This window comes from Phacochoerus africanus, chromosome 11 (genome assembly GCF_016906955.1).
Source record: "Phacochoerus africanus isolate WHEZ1 chromosome 11, ROS_Pafr_v1, whole genome shotgun sequence".
Lineage (NCBI taxonomy): Eukaryota > Metazoa > Chordata > Mammalia > Artiodactyla > Suidae > Phacochoerus > Phacochoerus africanus.
This window is the reverse complement of record NC_062554.1, coordinates 116,718,436-116,741,771: the sequence shown is the minus strand read 5'-3', so window position 1 is coordinate 116,741,771 and position 23,336 is coordinate 116,718,436. Positions and strand designations below refer to the sequence as shown.

The 23,336-nt window shown below is 44.8% G+C and overlaps 1 protein-coding gene and 1 long non-coding RNA gene across 3 annotated transcripts in view; one reads left to right on the top strand and one right to left on the bottom strand.

Annotated features, from left to right (window-relative positions):
* The window catches only part of LOC125111990 (uncharacterized), a 248,545-nt gene that overhangs the window by 24,156 nt on the left and 201,053 nt on the right, over nucleotides 1-23,336 (bottom strand). The gene's annotated exons all lie outside the window — the stretch shown is intronic.
* Nucleotides 10,678-23,336, top strand: part of TNR (tenascin R) — an 81,960-nt gene continuing 69,301 nt past the window's right edge. Inside the window, exons 1-3 of one of the 2 annotated variants that reach the window (XM_047754209.1) lie at nucleotides 10,678-11,255; nucleotides 13,754-14,230; nucleotides 20,504-20,767. In XM_047754209.1, coding sequence (XP_047610165.1) covers nucleotides 10,757-11,255; nucleotides 13,754-14,230; nucleotides 20,504-20,767 — 1,240 coding nt within the window. In that variant the 5' untranslated portion in view covers nucleotides 10,678-10,756. Of the gene's footprint in view, nucleotides 11,256-13,753; nucleotides 14,231-20,503; nucleotides 20,768-23,336 lie in introns of those variants that run through there. The other variant, XM_047754210.1, reaches the window with a different exon arrangement.

Below are 23,336 nucleotides of genomic sequence, written 5' to 3'. Positions count from 1 at the left end.
TTTGTCAGAAAGGCAACTGCTTGCAGCTACATGGTCAATTCTCATCCTTACTCAGATTGAAAACATTTTAAGTCCAATATTTTACAATACATATCCTGGACTTAGCAGTTAATAAAACAACATTTGAATTCTGCTGAAGCCCCCTTTTAACAATAATGAACAGAGATGATGCAGTATAACTTAATGGAGAGCAAAATGCATTTAGTCAAGACAGAGAGTGAGAGAAAAGGAATTTAAGAAATTATGTACCCTGAAAAACTACTCTCTAAAGTAATGAGCAAGGCTAATCCGGGCCTTACCGACTGAATAACTGCAAAATAAGATAAACGACAAGCGAAAAAAATCTTTTGAGTTTTTCAGATTAGAATTCATCTCTGGGGCCAACAGCAACTACAGATGTTAAAGGATTTCTTTAATCATGTCATGCCCTGCTTAAAAAATACTGAGGTTCAACCAGCCCACAGAATCCCGAGGAAATTTCTAGATGCCCATCAAGGCTCTGTGACATCTTCCGAGTACCCTCACCCTGAAAGCACACAAACACACTTCGCCACCACTCTAGAAACTGTGCCCTTCTTCAAGCCTGATTTTCCTCAGTTTTTATTCCTCACTCACTTTCCTGCCTTTTCCCCGGATGCCTCCTTTCAAAATCTAATTCTTCAAGACCCAGCTCAGAGGCCACCTTTTCCATTGAGATTTCTCCCCAGAGTTTTGCAGTTGAAATGGTTGCTTCTGCTGGGCCTCCAGAAGAATTTCTTAATACCTCAGACATGGTACTTATCAGGGTTTGCTATTTATTCTTGTTATGGAAGTACCTTCCTCCTAGTTACAAAAGGAGTTACCTGAGATTCCTCTGGCTCACCCCTGACATCGTGAATGGGACCTAGCCCAGTTTCTGGCACGCAGTCAGGGTGCAACTGAATTGAATTAAGCAGGTTGTGCTCCATATACCTGGACCCTCAGAGCTTCCCCAAATTTCAGTTAGAAAATGTTATTTCGTGCACTAGAAAATATAGCCCACCTGTGTGTAGTCTTTGGGTCAGGATGCTGTTATTTCATGCTTAAAAACACATAATTTGCCCAATAAAGTAAGTATCTCCTTTAGGCCTCAAGAGGTGAACTTTCATAAGGTGCCACCTCCAACATACATGTCATCTAGAGATATTAACGGATATCCAATATTAAAGCAATTATTCAGTTCCTGCTAGAAAGATCAATTCCAATATAGTTATGTCATATAACTAGAAACAGCATGAATTTGACATTTGAATCCGTCATTAGGTATTTTTAGAGCAGATGAATTATCTGGTCTCCTGAATAGGAATGAGCACAATTTCTCCATGTAACTACTCCTAAGTTTGTTTCTAAAGGGTTTCAAAGTCCAAGCAATCATGCAAATGATTCCTATATTTATAGTTATAATTAATTAGAAGTTCTGAGTCCATGTTTATAAACTGGCCTGGCCCTGAGTTAGCCTTTTGGACATCAAGCCCTGGGAACACTGCTAAGACATGATCGGCTCCCACATTTCATAGGTACACACAGGACATGTAGGGGTTATTTTCATACATCCTCATAATATAGTTTTTAAAAAAATTATTGGCAATATAGTTGATTTGCAATGTTGTGTTAGTTTCAGATATACAGCAAAGTGATTCAATTATTCATATACATATCCATTCCTTTTCAGATTCTTTTCCCATACAGGTTATTACACAGTATTGAGATTTCCCTGTGCTATACAGTAGGTCCTTGTTACTTATCTATTTTATATATAATGGTGTGTATATATCAATCCCAACCTCCTAATTTATCTTCCATCACCACCCCCACTGTTTCCCCTTTGGTAACCATAAGTTTGGTTTCGAAATTTTTGAGTCTATTTCTGTTTCATTCTTTCATACGATTTTTTATTAGATTCCACATATCAGTGATCTCATATGATATTTGCCTTTCTCTGTCTGACTTACTTCACTTAGTATGATAATTTCTATGTCCATCCATGTTGGCGCAAATGGCATTATTTCATTCTTTTTTATGGCTGAGTAATATTCCATTTTATATATGTACTACATCTTCTTAGCCTAAAAAACCCTAAATATTCATAATATAGTTTTAATTTATATTAGACCTTCATGAAAACTGAAGATGGTCCCTTCAGAGGAAGAACTTCCTTACACTTGGCCTTGAGGCTTCAATCGACTTTGCTTATGCCACACCCTATGCCCCCTCTCCCCACCTTCTCCCCACAAGTCATATCCACCTTCCCAGCCACCCCACTTCATCTGGACTGGAACACCACTTCTTCAGCAAGTCTTTTCTGGTCACTTCTCCCACACTGTGAAGAGCATCTATTAAACTTAAAATAAGCAATCTTCAGTTTATGGGCTGCCTTGCCTTGTCCTTTGGTTTCACATGTGTGAGTCTAGTCCTCTCAACTAGACTATAAGCCCCATGGGGGCAGAGACCACTTTTAATATTCTAAACCAATTTCTTAATCTGTTCTGTGGAGTAGCATGGGCGAGAAACTGAAATCATCTATTTGAGCTGCAGTCTGAGTGGCTATCTTTCTTACAACAGACTTTGCTTTGCAATTTTATTAAATGGAAAGAAGAGAAAGACGAAAAGCAGTATGATGACCATTCAAGAAGAATAATTGAATAGCAAATGGTGACATGCTGTTCTCCCAGCTTGAGAAACACAGATGAAAAATAGATATTAATGATAGCAAAAGGTCAGGATCTGGGAAGAATTTTTAAACCAAAATGGTGGAGATTAATTGAGAGTTCATTATTTATATCCTATCTACTTCCAAAGGACAAAGGTGGCTTATGGAGGGAGGCTGTGGCTTCTATGACCAAACTGAGAGTCTGGATATATGCCTCGGGATTTAGCTTGGCTCTCACTGTGTATAATTGGGCAAATCACCCCCATCCCTTGAGCCTTGTCTATAAAATTGGAATAATCCCATTGTCTGAGGATTAAATGGGGCTCCATATCCTCTACCATATGTATATATATTTATGTATATGACTATATATACATACACAAATAGAACTATATATGTATATATACATACATGGTTATATATATATATATATATAGCCATAGTAGGTACATGGTTATATATGTGTATATATGTAAATATATATGTAACCATATACGTATAGTTCTATCGGTGTGTATATATACAGTCATATATATAAACCACTTTTATGTAAATATATATACATAAAACTGCCTATTATATATATATATATAGTCATATATCATACAAAGGCTCTACAGATGTTAAGAATTCTCTTGGACTTATAAAAATTGGATAAATTCACCAAAACAGGATTTCTATTAACCACAAATCATGTGGAAACCCAGAAGGCAGACTCTCAGCCTTAGCTGCCCCCAAAAGAAACAGGCGCCCTCCAGTGGTAACACCTGCCCAGCCATGCCACCTGGGTGGTAAAGCAGGAATTCATACCAGAATGATCTGACCCTTGCTTCCAATGGCGAGATTTTATCCCTCCCTTGGTGTTATTCCCTTGATTGATATCCATGACCCCCATTTTGCAGATGAAGAAGGAATGGCTCTGAGAGCCTAGGTCAATTAGAATTCTCACAGACAGTACAAGACAGAGCCAGAGGACAGACCCGAAGCTAGATTCTTCGGCCCAGCCTCTGCAGGTTTTCTAACCTGCATGGACACACACAAAAATACACCCGCTGACCCCTTATGCCAAAATATGAATGTGGCTCCATCACATTCTGAACCAACGACCCTGCCTGTAGCTCCTACATGGGGCACACGGAGGGCACATGGTCCAGCAGAAGGAGGCAGCCAGAAGGCGACGCCCCAGCCTTGCCTTGCACCTCCTCCGCACAGGTCCCTCCTGACAGCTCCAGACCAGCCAAGGAGTCCTGTCTGCGGGGAGCTTTCTGCCCTTAGGTTCTTTTCAGAAACCTGACAGGCCCAATAAAGGCCCAGTGCTGATGGAGACCGAGGCCAAGTCCTCCCAGCAGCCCTGATGCTGCCTCTGCTGACACAATGGGGCCGGCAGTAATCACATTACACCCTCGTCTTTCATAATTACCCTCTTTCTCCAGTGACAGAGCATCCCAACGGCAGGGAGGGAACTATTTTTAAACTAATTCTAACTTTAAAAAAAAAGCACAGGAAAAGTGTCATTTTTTTTCCACAGATACAGTTCTGGTTTATACATCACTCTTAGGGGCAGCGTGGGGACGAAGGTTGGCAGAAGCTAGAAAATCCAAACAGAGCGCTGGCCACCCACCCCTCTGGAGATCACCTCTCCTTACCTGCCCAACAAACTACACACTCATTTTTCCTCTTTCTCTTCCTCCCCCCCCCTTCCCCTGAGGCACCTCTGTCCACGTTACTCTTTCACCCCCTCTCTGACTTAAGGAGAGAGAGAGAAAAAAAAAAAAAAGGAAAATCACAAAGACATAGCTTCCATGTCTTTTCCCGGTCCCTTGCATCACCTCCCCAACCTCCCTCCTCCTCTGTATCCCACCCTCTGGAGACCAGTTCTCTCCTCCTCTGAGCCTGTGCCAAGGTGATGGCTCCCAGAATATTTATCTATCACAGTAGCAAAGCTCTTCAGTGGGACAAGGCACGTGGAGGAGGGCACAGGGGAGAAAAGCCATTTAAGAACAACTTCAGCTGGAGGCAAGACTTGGCCCCGGGGGTAACCCAAGCTCTCCCTGCAGGCCGCCTGGGAAAGGCGCTCACACCTTGGTAATGTGGCATCACCTGGGCCTGGAGGACCACCCAGCTGTCCACTTGCCTCTTACAAACAGCCCAGAGACACCTCTGGCACCCATCATGATAATTATATTGATAAGGAAGCTGGCATGGAGGAAAAGAATCAATGGCACTGTGCAGATCTCTTGAGTATCAATCTATCAAATTACTGCAACTGGCTTGCCCTCTCATCTGGAGGGTCACTAGCTACCTGTCTGGCTCACCACTGTCAGTGTATTACCAAACCTTGAGTGTATTATTTGTCCCTTGGGTTTATGTCGTCTCCCTCTATCTGTAGAACTTTTGTCTGTTGCTCTCTCCAGCCTGGCACCCCACCCTTTTTATTTCTTCCCCATCATCTCTACTTTTCTCCCCTTTCTCCCTCTCCCACCACCACTTCATCCTTTGATGGGACTGGTCTGCATCTACCCTCGAGTCTGATAGCTCTAGTCGGATGACTCACCTGAGAGACAGGAAGAGAGTGGAGGAGGAGAGGGGACTCTGGGGGTCCCCTTCAGGCCCCTAAGCTGTTTGAATCCCAGAGATTTTGCATCCAGCTTAGAAGTGCAGCCACCACCTCTCACTAAAGCCAGACCATGGGTCTCAGAGCAGGCCAGACCTCTCCAGTGGAGACAAACACATCAAACGCAGCAGTCTTGGATATGCCACAGGATTAGACCAGATCTCCCTCGGAGGAAGTTGCAAAAATCTGCCCAGCAGAGTCACTGAAAGGTGCCACAGAAAGACCACCTGCAGAACAGTCCACATTCTATGTGGTCCAGGGGAACAGGAGGTGGAGGTAGAGAATGAAGCCAGAGAGGGAAGTTTTCAGGGACACGAGAAAGAGAAGCCACTTTGAAATGATTATTAAGTAACGTGAGCTTTGCAAAATTAAGGGTATGCTTTTTAAGTAAGCATTAATAAGCATGAGTTTCATCCTCCTTCCTCCTCCAACAGGCTTCAGATGAGATGAGAAAAATGAAGTCTCCCAGGCCATGCATCCCACCCCCTCTCTCTGCCTGCCCTCAGGAAGCATCCTTAGCCAAATGCATATGGAGATACAGGACAGAAGCAGAGAGGTCCTCGGTGTGCTTAATAGTGACTTGTGACTGAGCCAGTGGCAGCTCAGAGAAGTGAATGACGCCAGAGGGGGCCAGGGCAGGCCATGATTTTCTGGAACTACTGCCGGGTGGGGAGTTGTCCTGGGAAAGGGCAAATGTAAAAAATGCCTCCCAACCCCTCTAGGATCAAGGTTTGCTGATTTAGCATGGCTCTTGAGTCTTTGAGACACCATGGAGGCTGGGCACTTTTAAATAATGAGCCAGCAGACAGGCTTTCCCTTCAGGGTGAGAGACTACAGCAATTTCTGGGGTAGTAGCCTGGATTGGTGGAGAAAACATTAAGCGAAAAGCCATCGCTGTCAGGAAGTCCTAAATCTGATCCCGGGAGAGGAGAGTGTTGATGTGTAAGAGTTCTAAGTCTTTTCATTAGAGTTCTATGTGGCTGCTAATTAAAGCTGGCTGAAAAACAGCAGTTAAGAGTACAGACTATGGTCAGCAAGATATGGGTTCAGTCTTGGCTCCCGTGCTCATTAGCTGTGCAATCTCGGTCACATTCCTTGGCCCTGCCTGAAACTCATTTTCCTTGTCTCAAGTCATGGAAATTGAAAGAGGACCTACCATCACGGTGAAATCAGCCCAGGGCCCTGCTGGTTGTTTACAGCAGGTCTGATGGATGGATGCCCCCTTCTGATTGGTTGTTGCCCAAGCCACAATGGTCATAAAATATCTTGACACCTAAATATCACTCCTCCCTGGCTTATAGGGTTGTTGTCAGGAATGAATAAAATAACATAAGGGAAATGCTTAGCTGGGTGCCTGGTAGATGCTCAGTTCACTTTTGGTATTTATTATGGATTGAATTATGCCTTACAAAGAAGATATGCTGAAGTTCTACTCCCAGTGCCTCAGAATGTAACCTTATTTGGAAATAGGGCCATTGCAGATGTAGTTCGTTAAGATGAGGTCGTGCTGGAGGGTTGGGCCCCTAATCCCATATGACTGATGTCCTTGAAAGGAGACACAGACATATAGGAAGAGTGCAGAGTGCGGATGGAAGGAGCGATTGGAACAGATGCACCTCCAGCCCTTGGGACATTGCATGCGTCCATCAGTCATGGTAATGGTCACACTGCATTGTCATTATATTTACTTGTGTTTCTATCTCTTTCAAGAAACAGAAAGTTTCTCAGGGACAGGGACTAAGTCATGATAAATATTTGGTGTGTGGATGGACTTGAGAATGCTGACCATACATTCACAGCAAAAGCCAGTCCTTACAGGGGTTCACAAGGCCTTCTCTGATCAGGCCCCGACTCATTCTCTGACCTCATCACCCCACATCTGCTCCCTCATTCACTTGACCCCTATCTCTCGCTGTCACTCACTCACCAGGCCAGCTCCCACCCCAGAGCCCTCACACTTGCTGTTCCCTGTGGCTGGAATGCACTTTCTCAGCCATCTGCTGAGCTCACTGCTCACTTCCTTCAGGTCTCTGCTCAGTGGTCCTCATTGGACAAGTCTTCCTTGGCCAGGCTCCATAAAATATCCACATCACTTCCCTGCCCTGGTAACTCTTCTGTCCTCTTCTCTCCTTTTGTTTTTCTTCGCAGCAGTTACCACTTGATGACACAACACTCATAAATTAATGTTACCTTGTCATATGTTAAATATCATATAATATGCATTCTTCCTATATGATATGTAATGATTGTATTAATTTATTATCTGTCTTCCCCTCTCCACTCACATATAGTTAAATGTAACCTCTGTGAATGAAGGAACCAGCATATAGTAGGTACTTAATAAATATCTGTCAAAGGAATGGATGATAAAGGAAAAATAACCCTCCAGTCATCACTTCTCTGGACCAAAATGCTAACTTCCTCCCTCTCTTATGACAAGATTTTGAGTACCTTCAGCATCCTTGCCACCCAGAAGTAACCAATGACAAGTTCAGTACAGAGCAAAACAGCCCCCTGTTCATCCTAGTCTATATTTCAATTAATAAAACCTGAGTCTAAATAAGATTTTAGAGGTTACAAAAATCACACAGTTGACTACTTCATAGTCAGTTTGATTATTGACTAAAGTCTTGTGTTTTTCACACATAAAGCTATACTGTTTTCTCCATGTATGATTCTGTAGTTGCTACTTTGGACTTCAGTGTAGACCTTATGTTTTTCCCTTTTAATTTTCCTATCACTTGTGTCCCTTTCATTTATAATGCCATTTATTCTTTCTTTATTGAGTGTCTGCTTTGTGCAAAAAGCTAGAATAAGTGCTATAGATGTTACATGATAATTTTATGATTCCCAGGGGAAAAAAAAGCTATTCCGCAACGTCAACTTGGATCAACGAACCTACTTTAGTTTAGCAAGTGAGATGGCTAAAGGTCCTAGCCTTAAATGTAAATGTAAGGATAAGTGACTTATTTCAGAGCCATTCCTGGGAAGCTTTCCATGATATAAGGGCAGAGTGCCACTCCAAGGCTGCAATGCCCAGAGCATCTGAAAATGGGATGTCAAGTAATGCCTCAGACAAGGGGCCTTGAAAAGACCTTACAGTATTGAGGGCAATTTGGTTTAGCAATGTGACTCCATCTAGCCCCAAGGTGGATTTACTTTATCTGGATATAGCCAGTGGATCACCACCTCCCACATCACTCCAAGAACCTCACCCTTCTTTGAGTAAGGGTGTGCTAATGTTCGGTTTTCCTGCTGCCTACTGATGGGCCAGATGTCTCACATGTTCCAGTGATTTCAGGGTAGTCCTTGGATAGGCAAAGACCAGGTAGACTGGCTCCGGAGTCCAGATTTTTTTTTTTTTTTTTTTAGGGCTGCACCTACAGCCTATGGAAGTTCCCAGGCTAGGAGTCAAGTCAGAGCTACAGCTGCCAGCCTACATCACAGCCACAGCAACACCAGATCCAAGCCACATCTGCGACCTCCACCACAGCTTGCGGCAACACTGGATCCTTAACCCACTGATCGGGGCCAGGGATCAAACCTGCGTCCTTATGGATATAGGTTCATTTCTGCTCAGCCACAACGGGAACCCCCAGAGTCCAGAATCTTAACAGCTGTACCCTGTTCTGCTTCCTAGTCATTCTGGAAACAGAGATAGATTTCAGTCCAATATATAATATAAAGACTAAGTAATAAGACATGGTTTTCATACATTAGTCACTAATACAGTTACTCCTAATAAAATAAACCCTCAGACATTACCCAGTTGAACTGAAATTGAATAGTGAATTACTTGAGGATGATGGAAGAAATTAAATGAGTTGGAGAAGGATTCAACCTTTTGCTCATTGGGCATTTATTCATTAATTCAACTGTTTATTCATCCTTCTATGTATCTACCCACTTATTCATTCAACAGCCATGGTACTGAGCATGTTTGCTGTCCTAGACACATATCTAATGCTGTGGATAAGATGTGGTCTGATATGATTTGACTTAGCAGTCTGGGATGGGGGGTGGGATTGGGAGGTGGCAGGGGCAGAAGCAGACAAAGGAAGCCTATGGTCTAGTGCAGCAAATGCTGTCAGAAGAGGTTTATGGAAGAGTGGGGGATGGACTTAGTCTATACGAAGGAGGAGAGATGAAGAAACAGGGGAAAAGGTGAGAGCAGAATGCTTCACAGAGGAAGGAACATTGGATCTAGCAAAACTTTCTAATCTCAATATTATAACACAATTCCCATCAGAGATAATAGAAAACTGAACATGCTTGTCAGGAAAAGCATTGGAGCTTAGCAGTTAAGAACATGGCTTTTCAAGTTAGACCTGCATTCAAATCTTAAGCTTTCTAGGCAGGATTCACGCCATTACAAGATGAGGATAATCACATTGGCCCATCATAGGGTTGTTCTGAGGGTCCAGTAAGGTCACATGGGAGGTGCACGCTGCAATCTGTATAGAATACACATTTAGTTGATGTCAGCTGTCATTTACTGCCTTTTTCCCAAACTCGTATTCACACTCATTCCATTCCTTCATCCTTAATCTTCTTAGCAGTTCTAACATTACCTTTAGAACCAAAGTTTGTAAGCCTCTTTTCTCTTTTACACAGGGAATACAAAAGAATGATAATTTCTGTAAAACTAATTTGCATTACAGTAAATTTATCATTCTCCATGGTTCCTGGTGACTAGGTAACCAGCAGTGGAGCTAATTCATTATTTTAGCAATTTAAACAGGGCCTCAGAAGAAAGGCACCCTGTGGTTACAAAGCACTGGGACTATACTAATGAGAAGATTAAAAGAAAGTTCGGCTCACACAGTCCGAGATTATCACAAATGTACCCAAGGACTATTAACAACCACAATTACCTAGAACTATATTATTTGCCTGGTTAGTTATTCTAAAGTCAACTTGTTTTGAATAGATGAGCTTAGAGGAGTTAACAAGTTATTTTGAAGTGGCTGGCAGGGCCGCTTCATAATAAATATCTGGGGAAATATGAGGGGATGCCCAAGACTCCCTGGTACCCTTCATCCTAACTCTCATCCAGAAGTGGAAGGAAGTTCTAAGTTCTCCTTGGAGGAAAAGCCTATACATAAAGCCCCTGTCCCCTGTCCTTGCATTTCCTCTTTGCTGGAACCTCTTGATGACTGTGGAGGCCAGACTCATATGTTCTAGATGAGCCTTTTAGGAAGTCCTTCTACAGAAGCAGGACACATTTTCAGGGACTCATTCTTCTAAGGGACAAACCTCTGGGCTTTCATGACCTATTGGTCCCTTCCCAACCCTCCCCTTGAAATCTTAACTGCCTTTCAGCTTTTAACTCTTTAGCTTTGTAGGACTGAGCACGATGAAGTGCTGGGGGCAGGTCTCAGAGGCCATTTTGTTTCTTGGTTTCTCCTGCAGATTTCCATAACTCCATGCTTTCTGCTGCAGGCTGGTCTTGAACCTGGGCCTCTGCTGAGAGGATGGGGGCAGACGGGGAAACAGTGGTCTTGAAGAACATGCTCATTGGCGTCAACCTGATCCTTCTGGGCTCCATGCTCAAGCCCTCAGAGTGTCAGCTGGAGGTCACCACGGAAAGGGTCCAGAGACAGGCGGTGGAGGAGGAAGGAGGCACTACCAGCTACAATACATCTGGCAAAGAGCAGCCAGTGGTTTTCAACCATGTGTACAACATCAACGTGCCCCTGGACAGCCTCTGCTCCTCGGGGCTGGAGGCCTCAGCTGAGCAGGAGGTGAGCACTGAAGACGAGGTGCTGGCGGAGTACACGGGCCAGACCTCAGACCACGAGAGCCAGGTCACCTTCACCCACAGGATCAACCTCCCTAAGAAGGCCTGCCCGTGTGCCAGCTCGGCCCAGGTGCTGCAGGAGCTGCTGAGCCGAATCGAGATGCTGGAGAGGGAGGTGTCGGTGCTCCGGGACCAGTGCAACAGCAACTGCTGCCAAGCCAGTGCAGCCACAGGTAGAGCCTGGGAGCCAGGAGGGAAGGGAGGGTGCTGAGCAGAGAGGGAGAGTGAATGAGGGCAGGAGGGCAAGCAGCCACTCGCCGTGAAACCTGGCACCTCCTCACACACAGAGGGAAAAGGCTGCCCCAGTCTGTAGCTCTCTGTTAATCTGCCTCTAAGATCTAATGTGGCCCTTCCCAGGGGATCTGACGTAGAGATTCTCTACAGCGCTGAGCTGGTTTGAAATACATTAACCTGATTTTGGGGGGATGAGTCAGGTAACGGTACATCAGTTCAGCACAGCAACTTCTGTGGTGAGCAGGGAATTTGATGTCTGTCTTCATTCATCTTTGGTTTTCACAGGCTGTTGAACTGATATCTATCTATGTTAACCCGGGGGACTAGAGAACGCTGGTGCTCTGTGTGCGCCGCTCAGCCTCTCTCCCATCTGAGGAAACGATAGTCATTAAAGGCTCAGAGCACCTGTCCCCATCTTCTCTGGCAAGACGGAAGTTTCAGCCCCTGTTCCCACCCCCATGAACACATGTGGGTGTGCATGCGCATGCACGCACACGCCCACTCACAGAGCTTACTACAAGTCCTCCCCCCACAGGCTGAGCATCCAGGAGCTGTACCTCCAGCCTCCCCCGCTCCCTGACTAGCAACACTCAGGCATGATGAGCTGGATCTCTCCGGGAGAAGTCATTACATCTTCAGAGCCAGACGTCCTGACTTCAAATCCTGGCTCCGCTACCTACCAGCTCGTGACTTAAGCAAGTTACCCATGCCTTCCTTTCCCCATCAACAATTGGTGACAGACTAGAAGGAACAAGAGTTACAAAATAGAAAAGCCTCCCTTCAGAGGAAAGTCTGGCTTCTGGTAAGCACCTTAGGTGGTGCAGTAGCCATTCTCAATTGACCCGCAATGAGCAGAGAGTGTGTCTGTCCCCTTTTGAGTCCAGCTTCTCTCACCTGAAAGGCACCTTTGTCCCACGCAGTTTATTCTTTAACAAGAAGAGGGCCGTGTCTTCCTATCTTGGGCTCAAGATTTTACCTCTATGGGGTCTACTCTCTCAAGCTTGCCCAGGGATGAAAGAGGTGTCAGGAATGACATCTTCCCAGGGCCTGGATGGCCCATGTGTCCGGAGTGACATCCAACACATTGGCGGGGACACCGAGACTGGGGGCGGTCTTGGAGTAGTGAAATGTTTCTTGGGTTTTCTCACCTCCTTCTCCTCCTCATAACCAAAACTATAAATAACCAACCTGAAGCTGAGAGAACAAAGTCCAGCTGTTCAGTCTCCTGTTCCCCAGTGAGAACGCTGTGCTCAGTTCACCTTTTCAATCAAGCTGGGGAATATGGGGAAGGCATAGTCTATGTCCATGGACATGGGCTCTTTGCTACCCAGGAGGCTGGGTGGCGTCTATGAGTGGGCTTTTGACCAGCTTCCCCCCAGGTTCCCTGGCAGACAAGGAAGAAACCTACAAGGAAGAGCCACGTTAACTGCGTCAGTGTAGTACCTTTTCAGGCCATGGGGATGGCATGAAGGGGCAGAGTCAAACAAGGCTATATCTTACTTAACTTCATATCCCCAGGGCCAAGGGCAGAGAAGGATGCCAAGCAGGTACCGGTTTTGTGTTTGTTTAGTAAGTTCATTTGATTCGTGCTAGACAGACAAATTACTACACTGGAGTTACAGCGTGGTAAGGGCTAAGGCAGGAGATACGCAGAGAATCCTAAAAAGATCACAGCAAAGAGTCACTAAATGAAACCAGTTCTGGGAAGCCTTTGAAGTGACCCTGGTGCTGAGCTGTGATAAAGAAGCAGAGTTAGTGAGATGGCAGGAAGTGGAGGATGAGGGATGGGCCTGCAGCATATGTGACCATGCCCTGCACGCCAGGCCTGGTACTCAGCTTACATCCCCTCAGAGCTCCTTCAGTCCCCACAGCCAGTACCCGAGAGTCTCGGTGAGGGGCTGTGCTTGGGCCGTGAGAACCTCCTTGACCTGCCTGGGGGAGAGGATGGACGAGCCTGAGTATTAACACCCCCGAGGGGCAGCCCTTCATCCCAGGTCAGATATGTCTGCACTGTGGCCAGAAGACCCTGCAGGACTGACCCCTCCTGGGACTTTGCCTGAAAATGGCCAAGCTTGGGCTCCTCCCTCCCCAGTCTCTCCTCCTTCCCCAGTCTCTCCTCCCTACTGACCAGTTTTTCCTGGCACTCTCTCTTGAATCCTCATCTAAGGTCTGTTTCTAGGAAACCAGAACTAAGACCCACTGAAGGTAAGCTCCTGAAGGGCAAGTGAGGACCCGATCTCATCCATCCTCTCCCCCAGCGCTATGCCAGGCACAGATGACCCCCATTAGGTGAAAATATTATGAAGTCCATGATATACCACACTAGCTTAAGCCTAATTCTCAGCAACACGAATCTGATCAGAGAGTGAGAGGAGGTCTCTGCCCGTCCCGCCCTGAACTCACTGCTGCCCTATGACCTTCTCCTTGGCCATTCCAGGACAACTGGACTATATACCCCACTGCAGTGGCCATGGCAACTTCAGCTTCGAGTCCTGTGGCTGCATCTGCAATGAAGGCTGGTTTGGCAAGAACTGCTCGGAACCCTACTGCCCCCTGGGCTGCTCCAGTCGGGGCGTGTGTGTGGACGGCCAGTGCATCTGTGACAGCGAGTACAGTGGGGACGACTGCTCGGAGCTCCGGTGCCCCACAGACTGCAGCTCCCGGGGGCTGTGCGTGGATGGGGAGTGTGTCTGCGAAGAGGCCTACACAGGCGAGGACTGCAGTGAACTGAGATGCCCCGGGGACTGCTCTGGGAAGGGGAGATGTGCCAACGGTACCTGCCTATGCCAGGAGGGCTACGCTGGTGAGGACTGCAGCCAGCGGCGGTGTCTGAATGCCTGCAGTGGGCGAGGACATTGCCAGGAGGGGCTCTGCTTCTGTGAGGAGGGCTACCAGGGCCCTGACTGCTCAGCAGGTAGGAAGGGGAGCTCCGTGGGGCCTTTTGCAAACATGGTCTAGCAAACCAGCTGGAGGTGGGAAGAGGGATGGGAGGGAAGGTGACCTTTAGGCCAAAGAATTCCCAGTTGGGTCGTGTGCATTTTCTTTCCAAGAGAGCTGATTTATTGAGGTTAAGGGGGGAAAGGATGGAAGCCAGAAAAGGTCAAGTTCAGTCTGAAAGTTGACTCTTACGCCCAAACTGGAGCAAAGGCAATGGTAATAATGGCGACAGCATTTCACTGTCCTTGAGATGGAGGGCAGTGGAGAGTCAGAACCTGGGACCACCATAGGCAAGGCCACTCTCTAATTCAGAGGGCTTCCAAGAACTCCACCTGCTCTAAAATACCCACCTTGGCTGTTGCCATATTCCAGAGACATGTGTTTTTACAATGCTAGAGCATGAAGTGGCAGTTACTCTGTGATAACCAGACTAAAAACCAGGCACTCTGGTTATTTTGGAGCTTCATATTGCCAAGCACTATTAATTTATGAAATGATCTAGTATCCACATGGATAAAAGTATTCATAGGCAAGGAATTACATGTAAACAGAAATAAAGCACTAGAGGCATTGAGCCACAACTCTAACAACTAGTACAGAATATTAAAAGGCTGACTCACTTTTACCAGATGACATTTAGCAAATTGGAACCAACCCCATATGTGTCTACACCATGGAAACCAAGACAAAGGTGATGTCCCAAAATGAAGACCTAAGTCCATCAGTGGGAAAATACCAATCATCTCATTGGAGATCATTTGCCTAAAATCAGACTTTTTTCATACATCTCACTGTTATTGCTCGTCCTCTTCTGACTAAATCATTGACACTTTCTGGTCCTTTTTTGTGTGTGTGTTTTAAACAGTACAGACTGAATGATGGGCCTTGAGCCTTTCCATTTACAGTTTAGTCTGCAATAGTGGGTTCAGAGTGCTCGTTGAGAAAATTTAAAACGAAACCAAATATTTTTAAACCTTCTGATGGGTTGATTCTAGGAATTTTCTGATCAGCCTCCTGACATCAGTTTAAGGGAGAAATCCCAGGAGGCCAGTTCTACCAGATTTTTATTCTTGAGCATCATTGGTGATTCCCAACTAGGTACTGGACCAGCCAGACCAGTCTCCTGCACCTGCGACTTCAACTTAAAATTATTTTAAAAGATCCATGGCAGTAATAAAATGAAAAACAACAATACCTTGGTGCTTAGGAAAATACTTTCATGTTCCTCCATTTTTTTCCGTATTCAGTGGTTTCATTTTGCCTCCTAATCCTGTTTACTAAAATTGAAATCTCTTTATGAAAGTATAGTCTTTATACTAATTGTTCAGAAGGATAATTCAAGCAGAAGTTAAGCCTTGTCATTTCTGAATCCAAATCACTAGGTAATTGCTGGGAAGGGGAGGCTGATGCAAGATCCTAGTTCCCACCCAGAGGACGAGGCCCCATGAGGCCCCACGAGGCCCCATCGGAGGAGGCTAAGGGTCCATCTGGGCCCTTGCTGTGTATGGCTCTTCTGTAGTTCACATGCTTCTTAATAAAAGTGATTTCTGTTGGGTTGTACATACCTGTCATGATCTTGACCCTGCTCTTCCACAAGGATGTGTTCATTTGCAAAGAGAATCTTAATCTGATCAGGGTCCAAACTGAACTGGAGATAAGCCCTTCTGGTCATTCAGGGAAGACCCAGCAGCTGTGAGCATAACTATAACTGGGTTGAGCCCAAACCCTGAGCTCATGTTACCTCCAACACGTCACTTCTGTACTACTGAGGAAGACTTCTGGATGCCCAGATAAACTACTTTTTGGTTCCCAAAGCATGTGAGGAGGGAGAGTTGCATAATCTCCATCTGTTTCTATGGCAACCATGGAGCCACCACTCATTGCAATGCTGCTCTCAAGGCTTGTCTTTTAAACCAAATGCCATGAGTCTCTTCCAGAGCAGTATCTAGGTCATTATCTAAAGTGCTACTTTGCTTGCTCTTTGTGAAAAAGCTCTAGGAGAGGGGCTGTTTATCCACTGTTTGACATTTCTGGCCAGGTGCATACACTCCAGCACACTGCTCCCCTCGCCAACAACAGCGAGGAAAGGAGAGAGAATGGGGAAGGTGAAAACATGGAGAGCCACAGAATACCCTTCCTCACAGGTCATTCTTTTCTCTTTGGCAAGGGCATGGAAGATGGCTTCCCATTGTGTAGACTTCATTCTGAGGCCCCCTAGGCCTCTAGAGACTGAAGGCAATTGAATAGAGATGACAAGGCCACTCTATTTGACTCCCAGCCTTGATCTCTCTCATAGCATGCCAAGGGACCAGATCTCAACCTTTCCGCCTCTATTCTCTGGCCGGGTAAAGATAATAGAACAAAAAAAAAATCATGACTATGTGCACTTAAAACAGGCCTTAGACACAAGCTACTCTGGGATCCTCATTTTACAAATGGAAAAAAACAGCAGCCCAGAGATGCAGATAGATTTTTCCAGAGCCAGATAGCTAATTAATGGCAGAGCAAGAAAGAGAACCCCAGTCTCCTACCAACTTCTAGCACTCTTTAATCCTCCCCGCATGCTAAGTAGAGTGGAATCGGAAAATAAAAAGCTTGAAAGCCACATACACAAAGAAATAGTCTTTTGATATGAAAGCTGAGCTCTGTCAAATGATAAAAAATTACTAGGTGTTAGAGATGGGGTAGGGAAGCGAGCCCATTAAACCATTTGTCCACATCTGCTCCCAGTGAAGGAAGTTAGTGCAGGAGCTGGCCAGTGAGCTGGCCACAACGGCCTATGAATCAGTCGGATGAAAGAACCCCTGGACCAGGGGCTTGAAGCAATCCAGAGAGCTATTCCCTAGACTTCAGTCAGACCTGCAGAGATGCACCAGCATCAGCCCCTGTGTCCGCCAGCACTGCAGCCAGCCCAACCTCAGCACCTGAATTCACTCACTCCTCTGAGCAGGATACTTCCTGGAACCAACTCCAATCACTCTCCCAACATATGTGCAAAACTGACGCACGATCTCAAAAGTAAACAGCATGGCATCTTTGCAGATAAGCAACTCCCATTCCTCAAGCCACAGTTTATCCTTTTTTAACTGCCTGCTCTTCTCCAAGTTTCCAAATTGGAAAGTAAGACTAAGAATACTTTGCTCCCACCCTAAGTTCCTTGAATCAAGGCCTGTGGCTCTTTCGTACTTCGCTTTATAGTTCAACATCATTTCATTGGATAAGGATTACTGGCCCTCAATATACATAGCTACTGCTAAGTTACAGGGCGAGTGGTGCTGGTCTCCTTCGAGCCACTGCTCTCAGGAATGATTCTTCCATGATCGCAACCACTGCACCTTTCTCATCAGAAGCGAGGGCAGTGTTCCCCACCACCAGGCGCAGGTCTCAAGATAAAGAATTTGCCAAGTTAAGTTGCCAAGATGAAAAAATCCTTCTGCACCTTTTTTTTTTTTTTTTTTTACTTTAAAATCCCCAAATGCTCTGCTTGGATCACTCTCCATTGTCGTGATTAGCTTTATTTGTCAGAGGAAGGAACCAAAAAGAATACACTAACTTGTCCTGTATACCCCAAAAATTGTTTGTTGGTGACCTGAAATTTGGAATGGCCATTTCGGTCACGATGGCAGGAGGGGCCCACCCAGAAAACTTGCAGTCAGAGTGTTGAACCATGAAAGACACCGATCCTTTGAAAAAGAGGTTTCTTACCAATCTGGAATTCCTATCCTTAAAGAGAACCTGAATTATTCACTGATGTAGTTTGTTTGGGAGGTGTATAAGTGAAAGGAAGCATCTGGCATAATCCATAACCTGTCCTACAAATTGTAGGGGAAAGAACACACTGAGTGTAGAAGAACTGGGTGTGAGAATCAGTTCCGCTATGACCCAGCAAGCTATGACTTCTGGCAAGTCCCTTAGCCTCAGTTTCTCCATCAGTAAAGTTGGGACAATTATATCTCCCAGGTCTACCTCACAGAACTACTATTAAGGAATTGTTAAAATAAATTCTAGTTAGATGGTGTGTCGAAACATGTGTAGAGACTGAAACACCATGCATACTGGTAAGTGGTACTGCATTCTGGCCTAGAGATTCTAGAGTCATTGTGCCAGGGTTCAAATCCTAGTGTCTGTGTTTGCTGACTGTGTGACCCAATTTTCTTATCTATAAAACAGGGGTAAAAATCATACATCTCCCATAGTGTTGGTGAGAGGATGAAATGAGAAAACCCACATACGAATGTTTAGCATTGTGCTTGGTGTGTAATAAATGCTCAGTACAGAATGCAAAATAGTGGTGGGTTCTATACTACCTCTTCTTTCCTTAGTCCAGGAGTCATTCTGTGTGCATTATACAGGCTCTCCCAAAGATCCTAATGCAGTTCAAAGCTTTAATCATGTCAGAGTGAACAAATGATCTAAGCTTATAAATTACCATTTGCAAGTTGGATTAAATTTCGTTGACATTCATTGAGCTTTATAAATTTTAAAAAGTCAATCTTACATTTTTTGTTTTGGTCAACATTTGCCATCTGCAATCAGAGGAAGCTCTGCTATCCAGACTGTTTTGGACCATGAAGAGTTTGGGACAAAAGCAATCAAAGCAAGTGCCCAACATTGCAAATATATGTTCCCAATTTCCATCATCTGAGTCCTCATTTCTGCCTCTGCTGAGGAGTTGAGGGGACGCACATGAGCACCACAGAGAAGGCGGGCCCTTTCCACCCACACGGCCCTGGGATGAGCAGTAGGCTCGGTCCTATGCTTTTGTAAAGGTGAAAGTGTGAGAATTCTCAGAGGAGAAACTCTTAAACTAACTGAAGCCTCCATTACATATAAATTTATAAGTTAACTACGACTGTTTAAATATTGGCCTGATCTTTGATTTAATCTATGGGCAGGTCCAATTACAGGCACACAGGAGTTAGCTTCCTAATTGGTCTTAAAGTTTCAATTATTTAATAGCCCTACTACTGGCGAATCTTCACTTCTCAAGGGAACCGATACGTGAAAGGCTATTTCGATGAAGTTTAATCTTTGGTGGTTCCTGGAATAGCATTTGAGGAGTAGAACAAGAGAGAAAAGCAAGCCCTCAAGAATACTCCTTTATTCTTCATTGTGGCTCACTGGAAATGAATCTGACTAGCATCCATGAGGACACAGGTTCAATCCCTGGCCTTGCTCAGTGGGTTAAGGATCCGGCATTGCCATGAGCTGTGGTATAGGTTGCAGATGTGGTTTGGGTCTGGCGTTGCTGTGGCTGTGGTGTAGGCCGGCAGCTGCAGCTCAGATTCGACCCCTAGCCTGGGTACTTCCATATGGTTTGGCCCTAAAAAGATAAAAAAAAAACAAACAACAACAAAAAAACTCCTTTATCATTATTCCCCAAATCAAAGCTAATAAAAAATTTTCTAACATGATTACATTTCTTTCAAAACTCAAACATACAATAAAGGGCTATTAACTGTCTTCATCAGTCTATGATATTCAGGACTTACTGTTTTGGCTTCTTATATTTTGCAAGATAACCAGGAATAAGGCTTCATTGCCACTTGTCAAATCAAATATTGACTCCCAGGGTAATCTGGTGACAATAACTTATTCAACCACCAAAAATATTAGCCAATATATGCTGTTAAATATTGAACAACTAGTCCTCTGAGGAAAAAAAAAATAGAAAGCCCTGCTTTACAAAGCACTTGCCAACTTCCATGGTGTAAATACTCCCTCTGTGGACAATTTCAAACCACCAACTGATGTCACTAAATGCAGAGCTGGGAACAGCTGTGTAGTAGAACACAATTATATAGTACTTCCACCAGAGAGATACAACACGCAAAAATTGCCTTAAGGGCATGGATAATAGTAAAATATAGTGAAGTAATTTGCCAGTTATGAGTTTGGAGTATTTATTACTTTTGTTTTTAATATAATTTACTTAATTGGAAGTTTATAAAATTTAATCTTTAATGATGAATATTTAAAACTGTCTTGCAAAATCTGACAGGCAACTTTTCCCAGCCAGTAGGAACAGGCTCCAGCACACTGCTAACTCATGGTCCTGTAGAGATGGGAGTACTGAGCACAGAAAAGACAAGCACCTGCCTGCCAAGGGAACTGCCAATCCCTCAAAGCCAATGAGCTGAGCAGAACATACAGACAGGGCCAGGGGAGGAGATGTGAGGAAGGAAGTTGAGTCCAGGCTGGGGAAGACAGTCCTCTGAGCTCATGCTATCTGTGTATTGCCTCCTGGTAGTTGCCCCTCCAGAGGACTTGCGAGTGGCTGGTATCAGCGACAGGTCCATTGAGCTGGAATGGGACGGGCCGATGGCAGTGACGGAATATGTGATCTCTTACCAGCCGACGGCCCTGGGGGGCCTCCAGCTCCAGCAGCGGGTGCCTGGAGATTGGAGTGGTGTCACCATCTCGGAGCTGGAGCCAGGTCTTACCTACAACATCAGCGTCTACGCTGTCATTAGCAACATCCTCAGCCTTCCCATCACTGCCAAGGTGGCCACTCGTACGTACCATTTCCCCGTCCTGCTTCATTTTCCTTTTTTCCTACATGAGATCATGGGCATTCATGATAGTAGTGTCTTTTCTGAATTCTTCAGGGATGCCTGCAATAAGCATTGCTCTTGAGGGGAAGGGCTTCTGACATGACCCACTTAGGAAAGGGTCCATCACTAAAAAGGCACTTCCAAATAAGAGAATTTCCAAATTCAAGCAGCCCCCATCAATTACAGAACCAAAAGGACAAAAAGTACTTTCATTATTTAGTGCTGACTTGTTATAAGCTAGAGTCTGATTAGCAGTCAAGGAAAGTCTGAGACTTATACAGATTTCTAATCTAGTTAGAGATTCAAAACCAGAAGATATGAAGGACATATAATAAGCATGTGCTAAATGATATGTTATAGACGGTAAGAGTATAGCAGAGTGCGGAAAAAAAAATCTTATTTAAAACCACAACTGAAAATACCCACTTCTCATAGACAGGTGGCATTATTTCTTCGTGATCTTTTGTTTAGCAAAATATCCTATTAGTCCATTTTTAATATAAACATTGAGGCTCTAGAGCATAGTTTAGAAAGATTCAGCGGGAAGAAAGAAAGAGACAGAGAGACTGAGACAGACAGCAAGCTAAACCCTTCCCCATGAGAAAGGGAAGGTTTTCTTTTTTATTTATAACAAAGAAACTGCTTAGAGACAGGTATCTATATTTTTATGTTTATTTAAGCACAGAGGTTTTTTTAGAGAATGCATACCAATGATTAACACTGACTACATCAAAAAGTAGAATAATAAAGAGATAGGAAGGCACTGTTTTTTGTTGAATTTATACACCTCTGAATTCTTCAATTGTCTTTCCAATGCCAAGCCAGCTGGGTGTCCTACAATTCCATTTAATTCTAACACTATCTCCCTGGAGTTAGCCTCAGATCCCACAAGTCAGGGGCTCAGTCTCACGAACTGCCTCCACATCTGGTGCCCGTCACAAGTCCCAGGTTGTCACCTCTGCGCCTCACCAACTAGCTCTAAATATAAGGGCTTCCCACAACCCATCCCTACTTTTGGCAATTCATTAGAAAAACACATAGGGCTCAGGAAAGCACTTTACTTTCTATTACCGGTTTCTTATAAAGGATGCAACTCAGGAATAGCCAAATGGAAGGCAGGCATAGAGCAAAATATGGAGGGGCGAAGCTTCCATGCCCCCTCTGGGCACACACCCTCCTCTCAGCACCTCCATATTCACCAACCCAGAAGCTCTCCGAGCCTCATTGCTTAGGGTTTTTTTAACAGAGGTTTCATTATGCAGGCATGATTGCTTAAATCATTAGCCATTGGTGATTAACTCAAATCAGCCTTTTTCCCTCCCTGGAGGTTGGGAGGTAGAATTCAAAGTTCCAACCCTCTCTCTACACCATGTCTGGATTTTTCTACAGACCAGCTATCTAGGAGGCCAGTTATCTCATAATCATACCGAAGACAGTCCTATCACTCCAGAGGTTTCTAGGGGTTTAGGAGCTGTGTGCCAGGAGCCAAGGACAAAGACCAAACACTTCTTTTTCATCATATCATGCAGACATTTTTAGCAGTAGCAGGAAACTGGAACAAGACGTGACCATGAAACATAAGCCCCTGGACTGGTAAATGGGACTTAGCACCAAATATGGGATGAAAGATCTGAGCTCAATTTATGTAGGTCTCAAATGACAAGATGATATTTGGGTAACAGATGCCCTGAGAGTTTAGAATGAGAAGAAGTGGAAGTAGGAAGTGTTGACCTTGAAGGCTTCATGGAGGCCCAAGGACTTAAACTGCACTTTGAAGGATGCGAGCATAGGACCAGGCAGAGGGGAAAGGATTTCAGTAGTCATCTTGTCCCCTTGCTTTTCAGGTGACAAAGATCCTGTTATAATATTGGACTCCCACTATGAATGCTGACTCTTTTAATATGCCTATAATTATCTCTGTTTATATTTGACCTTTTTTTTTTTTTTTTCAATTCCTCTGGTGCCTGAGAACTAGTTTTAAAGATCTGCGATGATTGTGCAGAGAGGCAGGTCACCATCTGCTGCTTTTCCCACCTTGCTCCAGGATGAGTCACCAGAGCGAGAGCCTGGCCCAGCTCCCAAGCTTCGCCTCGCTGAGCCACGTGCACATGCCGTGATGAGGTTGCCATCTCCTGTGGCATTTCTTAGGCCAATTCAGGGCGTCCCCTCTGGCAAGCTTCCAGGTGACAAGGACAAAATCATGTACGCTCACCTGACCTGCCTTCAAGTGGGTTCCGAATCGGTCCTGCCTTTCTCCAAGAAGCATGAGGACACTTCCAAATAGGAAGGATGAGAATCTGTCAGTTTTCCAATGGGAATATCCCAGGAGACATGCAGCTAAAATGGGAGCAGGCTCCCTGGAGAACTGAGAAAAGTCGTGCTGTCATATTTCAGGGCTGGTAATTGGAACACCATTAGGACAAGCATACTTCCACCTGTGCGTGCATGTGTGTGTTTGAGGTGGGCGGGGGAGGGGGGGGGGCTGGGAAAAAAAAAAAAAGATTAGGAGAGAAACCAAAAGCAAGTAAG